The sequence below is a fragment of the Thermobia domestica genome, chromosome 1 (assembly GCF_964235325.1).
Source record: "Thermobia domestica chromosome 1, izTheDome1.hap1.1, whole genome shotgun sequence".
NCBI lineage: Eukaryota > Metazoa > Arthropoda > Insecta > Zygentoma > Lepismatidae > Thermobia > Thermobia domestica.
This window is the reverse complement of record NC_137454.1, coordinates 244,254,001-244,274,129: the sequence shown is the minus strand read 5'-3', so window position 1 is coordinate 244,274,129 and position 20,129 is coordinate 244,254,001. Positions and strand designations below refer to the sequence as shown.

The window sequence follows — 20,129 nt, the reverse complement described above, 5'->3', positions numbered from 1 at the left end:
TGAAAAACAGCAGGACTGCTCTTCAATCCCTGTGGCAAAACGGTAAGGCAATATTGCCTTCCTTTATACACAAAGCTAGTACATTGATATGATTCTTTGTGTAAACTGATCCCATAATAGGCACTAGATGCATCAAAAGATGAGAACCAAGTGGCTTGTGAAACACGATGTAATAAATCGTCTATTGGTTCAACCTGTGCTTGAGGGGAAATAATTTTAGAGTTGGTAGCCCTGAGGTCCAAAACGGGACGTACGCCCCCAGAGGCCTTTCTGACAACATGAATAGGATATCTGTATGGGGACATCTGTTCTATAGCAATTCCTAACCGTAACCATTTATTTAATTCGGCCTCAAACTCGGGTTGCATTGCTTGTGGGACAGAATAGCAAGGTCCCACAACTGGTTCGTTATCATTTAGTTGAATTTTGTATGGAGGCGCATTAACACGACGTGGGTACTCGGAGAAGAGAGATCTGTACTGTAATAATAGTTTACGGAGACCTGATCTAATTGGTGGTGGTAAGTCATCCCGAGTAGTAATGTAAGTATCGATATCTTGTGGAGAGACATTGCATTCGGCATTCAGGAATGGATCCAGCTGATCGTCCCTGTTAACCTCTCCCCCATTGAGAGGTGTCACTGCACAGGCAGCTTGACAGATAAACCTGGGGTCAAGCATGGGCTGATCCATCACTGGCCGCCCTGACTCACCGATTGCAATCTCTCTTTCCGGTATTCCCACTAACATTACATTTGGTTTATTAGTTGAAACAGTAACTGCATTCCCGAGACTATCTTTCATACGAATTTCTTTCTTTTCACGGTCGATGATACAATGGAACTTATCTAAGAATGGGCAACCCAAGATTAAATCCGTTCGCAAGTATTTAATAACAAAAATAGCTATTTCAAAAATATGGTTTTGAATATTAAGATTGAAATTTTGAACCCCTTGAACTGAAAAACTTTCCTTCCCAGCAAATGCACCCAGTGTAAGACCCGTGTACGGCCTTAATTTTGCAGAAGGGAAGCGCTGTTTCAATCTTCTCCACACCTCCCAGTCCATTAGGCAGAGCTCCGAACCACTATCTATGGTAGCAACAAGTTCAACGCCACCGATACTTCCCTTTAGGCTGGGAGATGCCGAGAAATAGCGTTCTTCCCCCACCGCAAATGGCTCTTCATCGATTACGAATTTTATTATAAATTCTAAGGAATTCGGCGAGGGGTATTCTTGTATCTGAAACTCGGATTTACTATTATTAGAATATTGCATTTTGTAGTTAATGGGGTGTATGTACCCGCAGTTATCCTCCCCCATTTCATCAGGTAACTGCGGCGTTAGTTTGTCGACTTTACCGCAGTTTCGCGACTATCACTCCCATTTAATATTGTTCTAGGCTCACCGTTACCACGCACTTGCGAAGGGACTGAATTCTGGGGTCGATTTACATTATTGTTACTATTATTGTTATTATTATTGCCCTGACTATTACCGTTCTCCCTTCTTCCGTACGTCCTGTTAAAATTCCTCCTGGTGTTATCGCCCCTATCCGGGTTCGATTCCATGTTGGTACGGTCATAGGGACGATAACTCCGGCGATTGTTGAACATGGGCCGATTCCTAAATAGTCGCCGGCCATTAGTGTTGTTTTCTGAGCCATACCCACTAGGATAACGAGATCCAGCTTGGGTATAACTCAGGAAATCTGTCTGGCAACTTGCCGTTACCTTCGTCTTCGTCGGTTTTAGAATCTTTGCCTGTCGGGCGAAGTATCGTTTTGGTGGACCACCAACTTCCTTGCCGCACAAGGCAGCTAAACGTGAGGTGACTTCTCGCACCGTTTGGCACAAGTGGGACGCTATGGCCCGGGACTCATCGGGTGGAAGAGCGTTAACTATAATATCTACCAGTTCGGCCTGAGAGGGATGTTCAGCTATCTGATAATATAGTTCAATGATTTTCCAAGCATAGTCCAAGAGGGACCCATACTTGGAGCGATCATACCGGAGTGATTGTAAGTTTCTCTTTTGGAGCCGCTCGATGTGCTCATTACAATACTCTTCTTTGAAAAGAATCAAAAAATCACTGAACGTCCGGATTTGGTATTTAACCGAGGCAAACCATGCGCCCGAAGCGGCGATCAAACATTTTTCGACTATTTGTAGGCGTTCCCCATCAGTAAGTTTGTACATATCTAGATATTGCTGCAATCTTCGCAGGAAAACTCGAGGTAACCCGTTAGCAATGTTCCCATCGAAAGTGGGAAAACGTTCAATATCCCGGAGGGAAACTTTAGAGCTCATACTATACGGGGCAGGAAAAGAATCTAGTGGAATCAACGCGTTATCCTGAGCGGTTGGGGTTGTCACCGGATTTGCCACCGACGGAGTGGTCACCGAACTGAACGCTCCCATATGACCAAGAGAGGTTTTATAATTAGTGTTGACCATGTGAGGTTCGAACTTAGGACCCACCACGGCAGTAACCGACGGTCCGGCACATCTCCTCTCCCCTCCTGGCAGCACGCTGTAAGATTGTACCATTCCAAAGGTAGAGTGAGCATTTACGCTAGTGACTGTTGTAGTCACAACACTCGACTGCATCGGTACATCGAAATTACTCAACCATGATTTCGAGGTTGGCTGATGCGGGGGACAATACATTGCTGTGTCCCGTGCATCAGGCAACACTTGACTCTTTCCCGGGAGGACGTTACTTGTTTCTGGGAAAATTTTCCCTGGAGAATCGCCATCAGGAAAAGGATAGGAGATATCAGACTTGACGAGTTCCAATTTAGTAATATTCCCCTTAAGACTGTCTACTTCGGTTTGAATTTGACTAATTCTTTGATCAACCGACTCTAGTTTAGTTTCTATTGATAGGTTGGATATTGCAACATGTAATTTACTTATTTCAGCCTGCTGCTGTTCAACCTTTTGTTCGATGTCACAAAATCTTTTGTTTGTGCTCTCAAACCTTACATCTATTTCATTTAATTTTTCTTTTGTTTCGTCTCTGAGCTGCTCGGTAGAATGTTGGGCCTGGTATCTAACCTGCTCTAGTTCAGTAGACGTTTGCTCTTTCAATTTGCTAATCGAAGAAGCAAAGTCTAAACAGATCTGGTCAAATTTATTGTTTAGTACCTCGAATCGAGCATCGGTCTCTCGTTTCGAGGTATCAAACTTTTCATTTATTTCACGCCTCATTTCTGCACCGTTCTGTTTCAATTCATCAAATTTGTTGTTCATCATTTGCATCATTTGCAGACGTGTCAGACCCTCCAGATGACATTCCTTCCTTCGGGTTTGCCGTCTGATCACGAGAATCATTGTGATCTCCATTCTTTTCATCATCATCGAGGTCAGATATCTCCGCTGGAGATATTTGGCCTCGGTCCTTTTCACAATCCTCACAATATTTTATTATTTCGCCGGTTTGAACTTTTTCTGCATTTTCAGCAGTATCATCCAAATTGGTGCAAGCAAAGTGGATCCATTTTAGTCCACAACCGGTGCATCTTATTAATCTCCGCGGGGCGCGAGATCTTTTCTCTTTTTCATCTAACGTGCATTGAGTGCACGTGACTTCACATTCGTCCTGTGACAAAACAACTTTTTTATTTGTTGCCATAGCTTTGACACACTTTACAAAAGACAAGATATATATCAAAAATACACATATACTATAAAATACTTATTCGCTATCAAGACAAGTATTATTCATAAATTAAAGGACTCCCATTCTCTTTCCTTCCTTGAAACCCTTCTAGCGTTTAGTTCTAATTTAGAAAAAATTTTGACACTCCTTCTCTTTTTCCCCCTTAGAAAAGGAAACAAAAATGACAAAGTAGCCAACGACTCTACTTGTTTCACTTGACTATAAAATTTCTCTTATTAATTTCAATGTCGTAATCAATTCAACATGCCTTCAACCTCACTCTTTGACATTCTTAAAAAATTTCAAATCTATCGGTCGCCATTTAAACTGAGATCCGTTGCCATGGGAACAAACGTTGCCATGACAAACCATTCTTGTCGCGGTTCACCAATTCAAACTGATTGGCATGATAACTTGTATTATTCAATAAGCATTTTCAGATCCGTTACCACAGCAAACATGCGTTACCATGGCAACAGTCTTGTCACGTGTCGCCACTCTAAAACTGAAAATAGGGAAGGGCCGTTGCCATAGAAACCACCGTTTCCATAACAACGAATCCCGTCACGGCTCTTCAATCTAAAACTGATTGAGGGAAAAAAAAGTCTGCAACAAATGTGATGCATGGAATAAGTCGTGAGTGGGAACCCTTCACCCCTGGTGGGGATATTCATAAAGCTATCAGCTTATGTCTAATTATATTGGAATATATTACCCATTTCTTAATTTCGAACATACTAGGTTCGATCGAAACGAGAAAACTTTTTATCGGACTTCTAAAGAAAATAAAATCAAATAAATACATGACCGTGTTTGTTACATATAGAATTCCCAGTCACGACCCCCTTTTCAGTTTTATTAAAAATAGAAGAAGATGAAGAAAGGGAAAGGAAGATAGAAGAGGAAAGAGGTAAAGTAAGAAGGTGATAAAGAGGAAACTGTTACTGGATATTTTGAGAAATATGGTAAAGAGAAAGTGAATAATTATCGAATTGGGATCATTTCCAATAGCTATTGGGTGAATGTTTGGTATTAAGGTGATCAAAGGTAGACACATGTTAACCCATACATCCCCGACCTAGATCCATTTGACCCGAACTACCGAATTATCCCAATCTAGCTCTGAGATAAATGAGAAAGTTTAATTTTACCGTTTATTCAATATTTCCAGAAGTTCTAGACTAATATCCAATATTTGAAAAATGAACGACGAAGTTGATGGCATGTTAGAATCGACCACAGAGGGGAAAAAAAATCAGACTATCACATATTTGTCGAAGATTTTGACTTTCACAGTTCTCCCATGCTGATCATTCGTTCAGGCTACTTCGGTCCTTTTTACTTCCTTCATAGAGCCAACTTAAATTAAGTTAGTATTAACATTCAATGAGTTTAATTGCTAGCTACCATTAATTATAATAAGTCACACATATATGTCAAAATAATTTGTGCACTTAATACTAAACCTACATTTCACTCACACACACATTCATACAGGACAATGTATACTTCGGGTTGTATTTAGTTGAATTAAACTAACCTAACTACATTTCTATAGACATTTATTACATGTCAATAAAAGAAAACTTAGTTTGACATAACAGGAAAAAATTTAATACATAAAAAGAATGTTTCATAAGCATGCACAGAAATCCGCTACTTTCAACAAGATCAAATAACACATTTCTCTTTCTAGATATATTAAAAGTTGGATTACATGAAAAAAAATCGACAAAAAAAACGAAAGACAGAAAATAAAGGGAAAAAAAGAAAATTCAAAGGTCAATATATTTAAGATTCAGTGCAATGAATACATATCATTGCGGGCAAAAGAAAGAAAAAAATATAATTGGTTAATCATTCTTAAAAAAAAAAAGCACTTTAGTAGCATTTTATTGAGTCTCTGTCCCAAGAGGAGACATTTCGACAATTTTATGAGTCTTTGTTCTCACGTCGATAATAACTCCTTTTTCAACTCTCTTTACGCACTGTGATTTGTGTCCATGAGAGTATTTAATCGTTTTTGTTTTAACTATAGACAAATAGTTGCTTCATATCACATATATATATAAATTTCTCATTTCGTCACTTGACGCACTTGATATAAAATTTCAAAGTTTATCGAGATTTAAAATATCGAGTCCAGTCCCAAACATTGGGAACATATTTCCATATTCCTGTATTCACACTACTAAATTATTAACCTAATTTCAGTTCGTTGAATTTAAGATCACTATTTTTTTTTCCTAGTATAGATCGTGTAGTCAAAAGATTCTAGTCACTGAATAGCTAGGTTTCCGATCGTAGGGGAAGGATTCGTTTCATAGTTTACTGATAGAAGATTCGTTGGTGGGGCACACTGTTTCGTAGCTTACTGATTTCACTATGATCTCGCAAATAAATTTGGATAAGGATTAGGGTTATTTTTACTTATCTTACGACCTGCTACTTGTTTTATTTACATGCAGTATTTAACATGATATTCAACTTTAATAGTTACAAACATCAATAACAACTCAACAAAATGTCATTTATTACAATTTACGCGGTAATGCTGTATATCACAAATAGTTGGTAAATGTCGGGTGTCAAAAATCTATGGCAACCTAAAACAACCAGGGTAAATACCGAGCCCTTTACATACATACTCGCATATATATATATATATATATATATATATATATATATATATATATATATATATATATATATATATATATATATTCATATTACTCAATATAATAAATTTCACTTTAATATCCATCGTAGTATTTCGTCGACATTTAATATCTACATAACCTTTTTATATTCGATAAGTATTCATATTTTATTGGCTCAAAAACAAAACAAAAACCCTGACTATCAAAATTCACTTTTTTCCATCATAAGGTTGCAACATTGTACTTTATATATATAAACCCGATAATCAATAATCATTCTCAATTTACTAAAGATCCGCGTATAAAAAAATAGTTGGTGTTATTTAATAAGTTGACATAAGAGGTGGAAATACAACAAATAGAGCAGGCACGTAACTTTTAAAACTATGTAAGTACATATATAGATGTATATACAGAAAAAAAATCAATGTTATTCGAAACTAGTGGGCCCAAACTACTAATACATACACACTATATGACCAATCAATAGAAAGAAAACCAGAAATCAGTCGTCAATGGGTATAATTTGTACGATCAATGAATAACAAATGTTTTCAGGAATCTGAAAGCATAGTGTACCTTCTCGTCAGTTTCTCCCGTGGTGGATTGAATATCGCGAAAATGGTCCTGAGATGTGCTGCAATACCTCCACGAATTGCATCCCTCGATGTCTCAGTTAGTACATACGATCGAAATAAGTGATATGAATATTGTACGTTTTCATGAGTTTCAGAAACCGGGGGGGGGGGAAGGTTGAAAAATTTGAAAAAAAAAATCTCGAAGTAATGAAGACAGAGAGAGAGATAGAGAAGAAGGAAGACGAAGAATAGGGGCGCCAAAGACTTAAGTGGGAAATAACTAACGCTACAAAAATAGAAGTCGAATTTCGCTCTCAACAAAATCCATAGCCAAAATATTCTTAACATGCCAAAAGGGTGGTCTACTCAAATACGTAGACTCAAGGAGCGCCCTGCTGCCAAGGATGCAAGTTCTGTGTCCATCAGATCCCAATCCCACAAGAGTTTGGTTGTAAGATTGAAATCCGATCCCCGTATCCGGCCCAAACCAGCAGGGTCCCGAAAATCCTCCGGAAGGTTAGAGACGGCGTTAATTTAGAATTTCAAAAGAAAAAAAATCATCCGACCTCTTGGAAACTAGAAGATTCCAGAATAGTAATGAAATTAGAGTAATAGCTAAAATATCCCTAATTAGAATTTGCCAAAATAAAAAAAATAAATTTAAAAATAAACTGAATTTTGGATCGGTGATTTCAATAACCAAACCACCGATGGCTACCCCGCGCAGACATGCCACAGTCTGGGACGTCGTTAATTTCCCTCATCTAATTAAACTAAGAAAAGACATGAAAATACTTAAGGGGACTAGGGGTCGACGTCCGGGTACGCTAATGACATGAATATTAATTTAGTAGCAGTTGATTTAACCGGATAGTCCGAACTGAGTTATATGAACACTGCACAATAAATAAATAAGGTAAACAACGGAAAAAAAAATCTCGGAGAGGCAATGAATGTTAAAGGTACAAATGACCGAAACCTGTACTTTTCGATGATCACAGGAAATAGCAGTTATTTTTCTTAATTATCATTTCTGTCAACCTTTAGAAGTAATTCCCACATGATGCTACCCTATCTATTGAAAGGCTTAAGATCCGGGGCTGTTATTATGAGGTACTTAAATACGAAGTAACACACAATTCCCAACTATACTTTACTATCCAAGTAGCAAACTCGGTTGGATGAATGTACCGGTGTAGAAGTCAAAAAGCGAGAGATTTTTTTTTTAGTAAACGTATTCATATTTTCACTACATAACATACACTAGGCCTATCCATTTAAATATAGGTGTCATCATCTCATTCATATTTTATATCATATTATTAATATATCATTACATTCATTCATTATCTACAAATTTTCGCGCGAAGTAATATTTTACAGACACCCTATTTCATACATTTTACACGCAGGCCATACACATATTTACATTACACAGTAATAAATATATATAACTATCACAATCTATCACGCTCAAACCACTACACGATAACATTCATCGAACCACGTACTCTTTGTTTCGAAGCACCCAAATTGTATTTACTTCGCAGTTTAAAAAAAAATCATACGTGTATTCACTGAAAGTTAAATTGTCAACGATGATTTTATTTCTGATTTGTTGATAAAACTAAAGCAACAATGGAATTTCCTACAGCCACGGGAAAAGAGAATTTAATACTACATTTTGAAACAAACAGTAACAGCATATGGGCTTTACTTCTATTAAGAAAATAGGTATTCTTTATTTCAGTAGATATTTCAGTTACTACTGCAGTGGTGCCCACCCCCCCTTATGTCCATGACGCACCCCCCCCAATTGTCTATCCGTAGGTGTTCTTCCATGAAAAAAATCTTCTTTTCGATTAATTTTACCCCCCCCCCATCAAACATATTTATATAGATTTTTAACCCCCCCCAAATATTTCAATGACGCAGTTTGCGTCATAGCCCCCCCTTGTGGGCACCCCTGACTACTGGACCTAGCAAGCTGAAATTTTCAGTACAGTAAGATCTCATGCTATCTTATATGAAGGTATACTCATCTGAACCGAAAACCATGTCCACGGGAAGTAATTTAGAAATAAATGGCCAAAATCAAACAATCTAGATCACTAAGTCATGCGATGTCGTAATGTCAACAAACAATTGATTAGCGAAACCGGACGCTATGGCGCTGTAGTGGAGGCATAATTTACCGTGTAGTGAAATATATACTTGTACTCATTAATCAGAAATTTAATATTTACTCTGGTTTAGTATACTTCGAGTTAGACAAATGGTACTAAATTAGCGCATATTTATACACTGTCCTAACCGAAAATTCACACACTCACACAAAACTACTAACTACATACACCACTGTTAGTACTATACATAAAGACAACTAACTAAACCAAACATGCACCATTGAATTACATGCATATTGAAGAAAGTAACCTAACATATTAGATTTAAAATACATTACTCCCTCGTCGGTATATAAATTTTGGCTCTATTGAACTTAAAGGGGGGCAAAATGAGAAAGGTAACCCTAGGTCCAATTGACCTGACCAATTGTTTACATAATTATTGCCAAAGATTGATGCCCTGGGGGCACCTTAACGAGGTTTATTGAGGGACCCTTCCCCTGAAAGGGGAAAAGGCCCTAAAACAAACAATAACTAACCCATTCCCCCGCTAGAACTGGTTCAATTTGGAAAAGGGGATAGGAGCCCTTTTAAGCTAGCTTAAGCTGCCATTATGATTATTTACATTACAACTATCAAACCTACTACGTACATGCAATTACTAAATAAATAATAAAAAATCACATTTACTGTATACACGAACAAAATACACAAAACCAGGTCGTAATTTCCCTAATCCCTAACTGAATCTATGGTTTGAAAGAAAAAGAAAGTAAAGTCACTATTTCACTCTGTCTATTCTAGCTGGGCAGCAAACATGGCTTCCTAGAAAACAGAAATCCGGAAGTCAGATATTTTCCCCTGGTTTTACAGTTCTCTGAACAAAAATATGTGTTTCTGGCTCCTAAATGATCACACGACGTTTATCAATGAAATTAACTGGATATTACCTTAAGTTCGTTTGAATTTCAGTCCTAATGGAGTCAAAATATGGTGATCACTTCCACAGATAGTGCTTCGTGACGTGTCTTCGATTATTCTAATAACATTGCGCCGAAAAAGCCAGAGGTAGGAGAATTCCTCCAATCAGAACGAAAACTTTAGCCGCGGAAATTACAAAGCAAATAGAAATTTGGCAAATCCAGATATAACCGGATCTGAAAGTGACTATGGACTAGTGAGAGGGGGTGAGGGAAAGATTAGGTACCTGACTAAATTCTACATTGGTCTGAAATTAAGAAAATTTATATCCAATGACGGAACTATGTTTCGGTATGACGTCAGAATGGTAAACCTTGTAACTATTCGACTTATATATCCGAAAATGGGATTTACACTTAATCAAAATATAAATAAAATATATTATTCAGTGGAAATATGGTTACTAATGAAACCTTTCGATTCATTATATTTAATTCGAAGTAAAGAGAGTAAATAAATTGTGTAACTAAACCGAAATTGAAAAAAAATTACTAGGTACAGGGTGCGTAAAAAAAATTGCCATTATTTTCAACTGTAATGGTACATTACAAGTTTTATAGTGAGGAGGAAAAATGTATAAGGTAGGATTAATAATTCAAAGCACATGAAAAATGCGAACTCTATTGTCGTTCCCTTTCATTACCATTTTTTTTTCGGAGTGAGAAACATTAATATATGGTTACTTTAAGTTGTTTTCAAACACACACACACACACACACATGGATATAAAACATTTTCCACCGTTTCGTTTTTCAACGTGGGAAGGGTGGGACATTATGTATCTCACTGATATTTTTACGTGGGACCTATATGTCCCAGTGGTAGTGACATGAATGATCATCTTGTATTTTTAATTATGATACGTATATTGGCAGAAAAACAATTGGATAGTATTTATGATTACAAATATTTTACATTTCGGCATCCTTTTCCAAATGACAGTACATGCAACCACTGCTTTATCACTAGCACATTGGTCCTCACTTTCATTGTTCACGCTCACTTCCACTACTGCCTATTTGATAATGTTCATAAGAATTCTGTGAACCATTAGCAGGCTTCTCTTTACTAGTGCTACGGGTCCTCTGAGAATTTATCGTGGGACACATATGTCCCAGTGGTAGTAAAAGGGTTAAGATATGAGTGCAGAAACAAAACACCTGTTTCAAGTCTCCATTCAGACCAAGTTCGTAAACAACAAGAACAAGCAAGACAGTCGCTACTTGTAATAATCAGTAGTCTTAGATATTTAGCTCGCAGTGGTCAAGCAATCAGTGGACATTTGCATAGTACGGATAATTTGATGTCACTGCTGGCTGAAAGGAAAACGGATGTGCCAGTTCTCAATCAATGGATTAATCGACGGAATAACTGGCTTAGTGCTGATTGAAAGAATGAAATTTTAAAGATTATGGGATATGCAGTATAGAGAGACTTGGTAGCAGAAGTTAAAGAGTCTCCATTTTATGCAATCATAGCCGACTCCACGACTGATATTTCAAAGAAAGAACAGTTGTCTCTGTGTAGGCTGTATTGACTCTGATTCATCAAACCCAACAAAATATTTATGGGAATGAAAATATGGCACAAAATTCGGAAACAGAATTCATGATCAAAGATATTCTAACGAAACATAACCTGAATGCAGAAAATATACGCGAATAGTGTCATGATGGTGCAGCTATTATGTCAGGACGGGTGAATAGTGTGCAGAAGATAATTTCGGCTCAACATCCGAAAGCTGTATGCATTCATTGCAATAATCATGCATTAGATCTTCCATTGCAGGAAGTAGCACAAAAATGCGAATCTTTGTGTGATGTATGGGCCATAGTGAAAGACGTTTGAAACACCAACCTGGATTCTGCAAAATGATAGACAACATACGTCGACATTGTTCTTGAACCCTGAAAAACTATCAACGAAAGTAATCCTAAACATTTGCTGCCACTTTGTGCTACTCGCTGGTGTGTTAGGCGAAAATCTCTAATCAGATTTCAATCTACTACACAAACGAATTCAAATCACGTTGGAAAAGACTCATTAATAATACAAGTGGTCCAAATGATGATCAAAAAGTAATTCTAAAAGGGTATTTGAAAAGAATGAACAAATTCGGAATGATATTTTTTCTGATACTCAGTATAAGCGTTTTTGTACCTTGCGGACAACTAGCGAAAGTGCTTCAAAATTCTGAAGCTTCTGCTTCTGGAGCTAAAAAAGCAGCAGCAATTCTATCTAGAGGATACTCTGAGAAAATTATGACCGGACAGTGCATATGAAAACATCTATAAGGAAGCAAAAGAAAATGCAGACAGACTGCACTTAAAATTGCCCACTTGATCAAAATCAAACAGAACACCAATTAGGTTGGAGCAGACTGATAATCCTTCTATAGCAGCTACCCTAGAACCTGTATTAGATCTTCCAAAAATGTACTTCGAAATCATTGACTATTTGTTGAATGAAGTGCAGCGTCGTTTCAATCAGCCAGGCCTCAAACAACTCATAAAAGTCTAGAATATACTTTGTGAAGGAGCTATATGTGCTGGTGGACCTCTCTTAAGAGATTATTTGAAGCTGGAATTGGGAGTTCACGCGTCGGATTTTAACCTGGATAGATTATGGGCTCAGCTCAGGCTGCTTCCACCTATTTGAATGACGACTGAGTCGCTGACGACCACCAGAATATTAAAACTATTAGCGCTGAAGCTCCAACTGTTCGCAGCCTTCTCGACCAAGTTGTTCGTCTAGGGACTTTCGTTCTCAATTCTTGAGCATTTGCGAAAGATCATTCAGCTATTTGCGTCGTCTAAAGACATATTTGAGGACGTCCATGACGCAGCAAAGATTGACTCATCTGCTGTTGTTGTATATGTGTAGCGATCAGACTTAGATTTAAACACCATTGCAAGAAAATTCAAATCAAAGACAAGCGAAAGAAAAGATACTTTTGGTCAATTTTGAAAAGAAATAAATGTAGAATTACATAAGTGAAAATGTTATGCGTTATATAACCAATTATTTAAATTACAAAATAGCACTTAAAATTCAATATAAACTTGAATTATTCCTTATTAATTGTGTCGTACTTTATTAGTGTGAAGTGAAGTAAATATAACGAGATTAGGAAGAGAGGTGAATGTAATAACAAACTGGATATACTGAAGTAAGTGTTGTAAAAAATACAAATAACTCTGGATAATTAGTGTAATTGAATTTTCTATATAAATTTTATGAAATCCTTAGTGAAAATTCCATTTTTCCATTTCTGGTACGAAGCCAAGTAGGTAGAAAAATATATTTGCTTATTTTTTACTTGATTATGTAGCCTGTTTTATAATGTTCGAGTTACTTTCTACTACAAAGTGCTACAAAGTTTATAGTTCTAAATAGCAATTTCTAATACTACAGTGTACTGCAACACTAGAACTGGAGTTTTAAAAATATAATTTTAATTTCCTCGTTTCCAAGTCATTTAAGCAGCTTTAAGATTCTTTAATAGTGTCTGTGTGACCACGTCCAATACAATTAAAAATATGTACCAGTATATAAAATGGTAAAAATTGTACTTACAAATAGTCGTTGTGAGCAGTAGAAATTTTACAATTTTATATATTTTTAACTCTGATTTCAGTGATTGAAAATTTCTGTACCAGACCAAAATCCAGCACAAAACTGACACGGGATTAATTAATCTAAAGATGTAAACTAAGATGCCTTTTATCGATGGAAATTTCACTCTCACAAAACTGTTTACAGCTTCATTATATTATTATTATTATTATTATTATTATTATTATTATTATTATTATTATTATTATTATTATTATTATTATTATTATTATTATTACCAATCAAATCAAATTATTGTTACATTACAAACATATATTAGTAATATATTACCTATGTTACATTCCGGTGTCTATTTTCAAGACAGCAGTTTGCCCCCCCAGCTGAAAAATACTTCCGACGCCACTGATTTTCATATTGTTTCAGCTTTCAATTTTCTCATGTATGTTCCCACCGAGAATTGAACCTGAGATCACATGAACAAATGCGAATATGTTAAATATTTTTGAACACTTTAATATACAAAACACAAAACGCTTCAATGATATGATGCATGGATATGTTTTGGTTACGTCCTGCAATGTATGATTAAAGAAACCAGGAGGGGAAAGAAAAAATAGCAGAAATCTCTTTTATATTTACCACTTCAACAAACCCTCGACCTCAGAAGGGCAAGCCATAAGTTAGGTAATAAAAACATACAACGAACACAACCATATCGCTCTCCTGAAATTCTCGTGTGTATGTTTAAAAATCAACTGTTGTTCCACGCCAACCAGTCTAATTTTTTTGTTGTATATACCTTCGAAGTGAAAGATATTCATTATTACATTTGTTGGTGGTTGGACTAGTGAGTCAGAAAGAGTTTGTTTCGTCTACTATCCCTGCGATTAGAAGGGCCTTATCTAAAAGATATTTCATTTGTATATGAGAAAAGAAGAAAGTTTATTTTCTAAGAATAAAATAAATATTTTCAATGTGAAGCTAACATTAAGTTTCGAAGAGGAGCTAAACAGAAGAATATGTTAACATTTACATCAGTTTTCAGACAGTTCACAACACTCTGAAATGGGAAGAAATCAAACTGGAAAACATTTTACTACAGAGACTTCGACAGAAAGTGCAACATGTAAATATTGCAAGGTTAAAATAAAATAAAGAACAAAGGTAACACAAACGTGTTATGGAAACATTTAAAAGCACAGCAACCTACTATATCAGTGAATCCTAAAAAAGAGTTTTAACGAATTTTACATATTCAATTTTATCATCACAATTTCAGATGTAGGTTTGGATACGAATCAAGATCTGAGATCCGAATTTCGGATCCAGATCCGAGATCCGGATCCAGGTCCGAGATCTGAATTTCGGATCCAGATCCGAGATCCGGACCCAAATCCGAATTTCGAATCCAGATCCGAGATCCGGATCTGAGATTCGGATCCGAGATCCGGATCTAGGTCCGGATCCGGCAAGATCCGGATTCGGATCTCAATGGATCCGGGATATCCGGATCCGAAAATTTTTGGCCATCCCTAATATATACTTGATACGTATCCAAAATGTCATAAAGGAAAAAGTTATTATCATTGAAAGTCTTTAAGTTGAAATTCATGGCCACCATCTTTATCCGCAATTTTGAGAGAAAACACGCGAGAGTAGGAGACTTTTGATATGTCAAAGTACATTAACAAAGGAAATTATTGTGAAAAATTCAGCTTTATGGGATTTTTTTCCAACTTTAACGTATTTTAGATACAAAATGCCTGGACTATAATCAGAAACTCATTCTGAAAGATGAACTCAATGGAAGTTTACGACATAGACGCTTTCATTGCAGAAATTCAGGCACAACCTAGTATACGGAACTCCAGCAATGATCCCTATAGCAACAGAATTGAAAAGACGATAGCATGGGGAAAAGTGTGTTGTGCATTCCATAGTGGATTCATGCATATGCCATCAAAAGACAAGAATCGTATCGGTAAGTACACTGGAGATTGCCAATTTGTTCTTCCTTACATTTTCCAAAATTCTGTACCAAACCAAGAACTGTTTGGTTGAAATTGCAACATAAAACTACATTGGTTATCACTTCACTTTACTATTTCAGATTGAACTTCAAAAATTAGCACAAATGACCAGATATTCCCAAATATGTATTTTACATATTCACGGACTGCGATCCTCCAAGCCAATATGTAATTTTATAACATTTCGTTGTTTTTATATATTCTGGTATTGAATATGTATATTGTACGAAAATATTAAAAATAATGCTTTATAAGCACTTAGGCATAACGCTGATCCCTCGTGGCACTCCATAATGAAATTTATAAGGAGAGGCCGCGAGATATGAAGGCGATACCTCATGTAGTCAGTGGTGGATTTAGCAATATACTGACTAGGCCCCGGATTTAGCTCGCGGCTCAAAGGGAACTGCGAACTCCAGTCCAGGCTACATATGTACTCCTTGTGGGGATGTTTGCACTCTGACGTTCAATACGGACACAAAATTAGAACCTTATTCGTACTGTGATGAATAAATCAGTCAATGAATAGATCAGTCAGTGAGTTCAACTTATAGTAACCTACTGGTTTTATTTTAAATGTTATTACTAATCTGAGATCAAGTAAATTATGAATTACTTAATATTTATTCAAATTCACAGCAGAAGGGGGGCCGCACAAGAAAACCTGACCTTGGGTCTGAAAGTCTCTAAATCCGCTGCTGGATGTAGTAAAGGAAGTACATTGTATGTAAGTATTAGGATATTTATTTGTAAGAAAATCATATTTGAGGCACCATTTAGGAGATGGTTAAAAAAAGTGTCACATTCCTGCGACACGTGAAGTAAGTTCTAGCGTCTGTTGCGTCGCGGGTGTGTGTTGAATATCAGCAACACGACGACACAGCTTGTGGCGCGTTTTCGACATACGAAGTGGTGTAGTGTGAGAGGACCCATAATCGAAGATTATTTTGAAATGGTTTGCAATTCTACATTTAGTTTTTTTGACAATCCAATCATTCACTTTGACTTTCACATAAAATTAATGCAATCGTACTTGATATTTACACTATATCAATGTACCTAGGTATATCTCGTTTGATTTGCCATTAAAGAAGCTTTTTAGTTCAATATAAAGCTTTTCTACACTCTCCAAAATGAACTTTAAAGTCTCGTGGATTACGTTCGACTCGCGATCCGTACACCGAACAAGTATGTTTTAGATTTTCAATTTGTATTTCAGTTTTCATTTTTTGAAAAGAATGATACATACCTGAACTATTGTAATGGGAAACCATAACCACATGCACTCCACTAATACCAGCTATATTGAGAGCTAACTGCATAGTTCCAGTCCCTGGAAAAAGAGCCCAGTATAAGAAATAATATAAATATTCTTCGTCGTTACAGCGTATCAAATCATAAACAATTATGACAATTCAGATCCCGATCACTGAATTATGACCAATTTCCCAATTAGTGGTTTCAACTTACGAGCTTCGTGAAGACCCAGCCTGCATCCCAGTAGTGAACAGTTCTAGACCTGAGTAACGAGAATTCGTGTGTGATGAGTGAAAGTAAAGTTTTAAAAGCCTTTGTCAAAGGTCAAATATCAGATCGTGGACAGCAAAGATACGCGGTCGCGGAAACATTGTGTTATGAAGTGTTCGATATCAGCAGTAGTCCAAGCATATTAAGACTAGTGACAACGGACAATTGATGACAAATCATTGGCAAAATTGCAGAATAATGATCTTCGGGGCGGGAGTCGCAATAAGCAATCAACATGACCTTACAGGTGTATCATGCTAGAGAAGCTAACCAATACAATCGTGATTTACTCGAAAATATATCCTGCATTGTATACTTGTGTGTAGTGGTTATTCGAGCAGATGTTTCAGACTTCACTCGCTCCTTACTTGGATTCAGCAACGCCAATGGTTTTCCTAGTGATCCGACATGGAAATTGGACGTTGAAAGATTGAAAGACGAGGTTATAATTTTGATAAGTTATAATTTTTACTTCACCTCGGGAATGAGCCTGTGCGTGTTTCGCGGAATGTATGGTGTTATATAGTGCAGTACGATTGTGGCGAGCGTATGCTGTGAGGAATATTTATATAGAAATAACTAAGTCTACTGGTTATTGTATACGAAAGAATAACATATCAAGTATCGCGATCTCCTGACAAAGAGGCTTTCTTTCTGAATTATGAGCACCAGAAATCTTGCGAAACAGAACTTTGAAGCTCTACAATGGAAAACATAACAACGACAATAAAGATGATTCTAAAAATTTACACACAAAGTCACATCCGTAGTTTTCAAAAATAACTCGTTTAGAAGTTTGGGGTAATAGCGTATGAGATTCATCAAAAGAAGTAACTGATGCCAGAAATCCTGTTAGAAAAAATGGTAGGACTAAATAATCATGTATGGAAGAATTGAAAATAAGGAAATGCACTTTGTGTAAGATACGTAGATATTTCCCCTACACGAAAGTTAGTAGGGAGATAACATTATTCATTATGCGTGTTACATCCCATCAATAGTATGTAATGGCCTACAATGAGGAGATTTCAGATAAATACTATTAAATGATTGTCACAGGTCGGAAATAATATCACAGCTCAGTAAAATAGTCTTTACTCCTAGATAAACATTTGCAGCATTGGTGTAGCAAGAGGGGGCTCAGATAGTTTGAGAATCCTCCGAGTCTAGTTATTGGCAAATCTTGTGAAAGTTGAAAAAACTGATAGTTTCGCACAGATCATTAATAGGATAAATTTATCTACATACATGTGTAACAAAACACCTCTTACAACATAAAAAGAAACAATGGTGTGGCTCAAAGTATTTATACATTGCTTGAAGCATATTCATGTACCCTCATGCGCAAAAAAAAAAAAAAAAAAAATTGCGTGTATACTGTAACTCACGATTTTTCGCAATTATTCCATTTTCCTTATGTTTATGGGTAAAATTCACTTATTAGTAAGCGGAGATAATAGAAAGCAATCTATCTAAGGAGATATTTCCAAAAAATATAATAAAATAATAAAAATATCAGCAAAAAACAAAATTATGTTCGGTTTTGTGTATACTGGCAATAATCTTTTCGAGGATTTTTTGCAGAGCAGAGCGCGATTGCAGAGGGAATAACAGAATTCGTATGGGAGAGTTGAATCAAGGAACTGGAAAGTGGAGTAAAATATTGCATTTATTGGCTTAAATCTAGGGTGTAAATTGTATCCCAAATATAAATTACCTTCTGTAACCAAGATGTTGTACGGAAATATAGAAACAAAGAGAAAAAACTGTTCTCTTAAGTTTGGAAGTGACATGCTCTACAGCCATGAGCATTTATTTGTTAAAAAAAGACACGCACCAAGAGGAAGTATGTGTGGTGAAGTGGTTAGCGTGGCGGATTGGTAATTCTTATACTGTTTTGACACCAGATCGAATCCCATCCGATCCTATCCATTTTTTTCTTTACAAAACATTGTAGAAAGTGTATAATGTTTATGTTAATAAGAACCGAAACAATATAATAATGAAATAACTTTTTGTTTCCTCTGATGACGTATTTATTCTGAGTTATTTTACTATTACTAATAGCTATTGTTTTCAGTTTATGGTATGCTTAAATTATTCCCTCTCCGTTTTACAGAGCAGAAGTAACTTCAACTCACTGCGAGTGTGTCTGTGAGTCAGGAACAGAAAAAGACAAAACATGCGCGACCTGCAGCCTTACACACAGCGTGATGAACACAGTCCACAGTCACAGCCATAGCTCGTTGTCATGAAGAAAAAAACTGATGTTAAATTCTGTTCTAGTGTTTCTGTGTGTTTCTTTTTAGAGTATTGACTCTCTCTCTCTCTCTCTCTCTCTCTCTCTCTCTCTCTTTCTTTCTTTCATATCCACAAGTGCAATTTGCAATCATAGGTCTGCGTAATAAATAAAGAATGCTTTCTTTAAACAAAACTAAATTTTACAGCTCTATTTGTGATGAACACGAATGCTTCCAAAAGATGCGATGAATATTAAGTGTAGTCGTATCGTTCATCCGAATTATACAGTAGCGTGAAAAACTGATAATAAAATGATGTAATATGCATAATCTTTTTTTCTAGCTGACAACACATTAAACATAACAAATTCAATTTTTGGGATTACAAATTATCACATTACATGACGGTGTAGGCCTGTTCGTTTCCACATTCGAGTGACGAAAGAAGAAAGTGTGATGATAGCTATAAAAACCGAATATCAGATTTCAATGATTTCAATGGCTCCTACAAATCGAAAAAATGATTTTTCGATGTCTGTCCATCTATTCGTCTGTCGATTCGTCACGCTTTTACATGCACTCAAGTAGAGGCCATACTGTTCTACGTATCTGGACCGAATTCTAGACATAACGTTTTAATAAGATACTCTCTTTCGAATTTTATATCCTTCGACACCTAAAAGTAAGGGTAATGTACTGAAGGATTAAAATTTAAAATAATTCAATTTTCTCAAGAAAGAAAGCTGTGA

The 20,129-nt window shown here is 36.3% G+C and overlaps 1 protein-coding gene across 2 annotated transcripts in view; it reads right to left on the bottom strand.

Moving 5' to 3' along the window:
* LOC145667354 (apyrase-like) overlaps positions 1-20,129 on the bottom strand; it is a 155,222-nt gene that overhangs the window by 81,029 nt on the left and 54,064 nt on the right. For both annotated transcript variants that reach the window (XM_081734909.1, XM_081734911.1), the window contains exon 5: positions 16,863-16,946. In XM_081734909.1, coding sequence (XP_081591035.1) covers positions 16,863-16,946 — 84 coding nt within the window. The remainder of the gene's footprint in view (positions 1-16,862; positions 16,947-20,129) is intronic.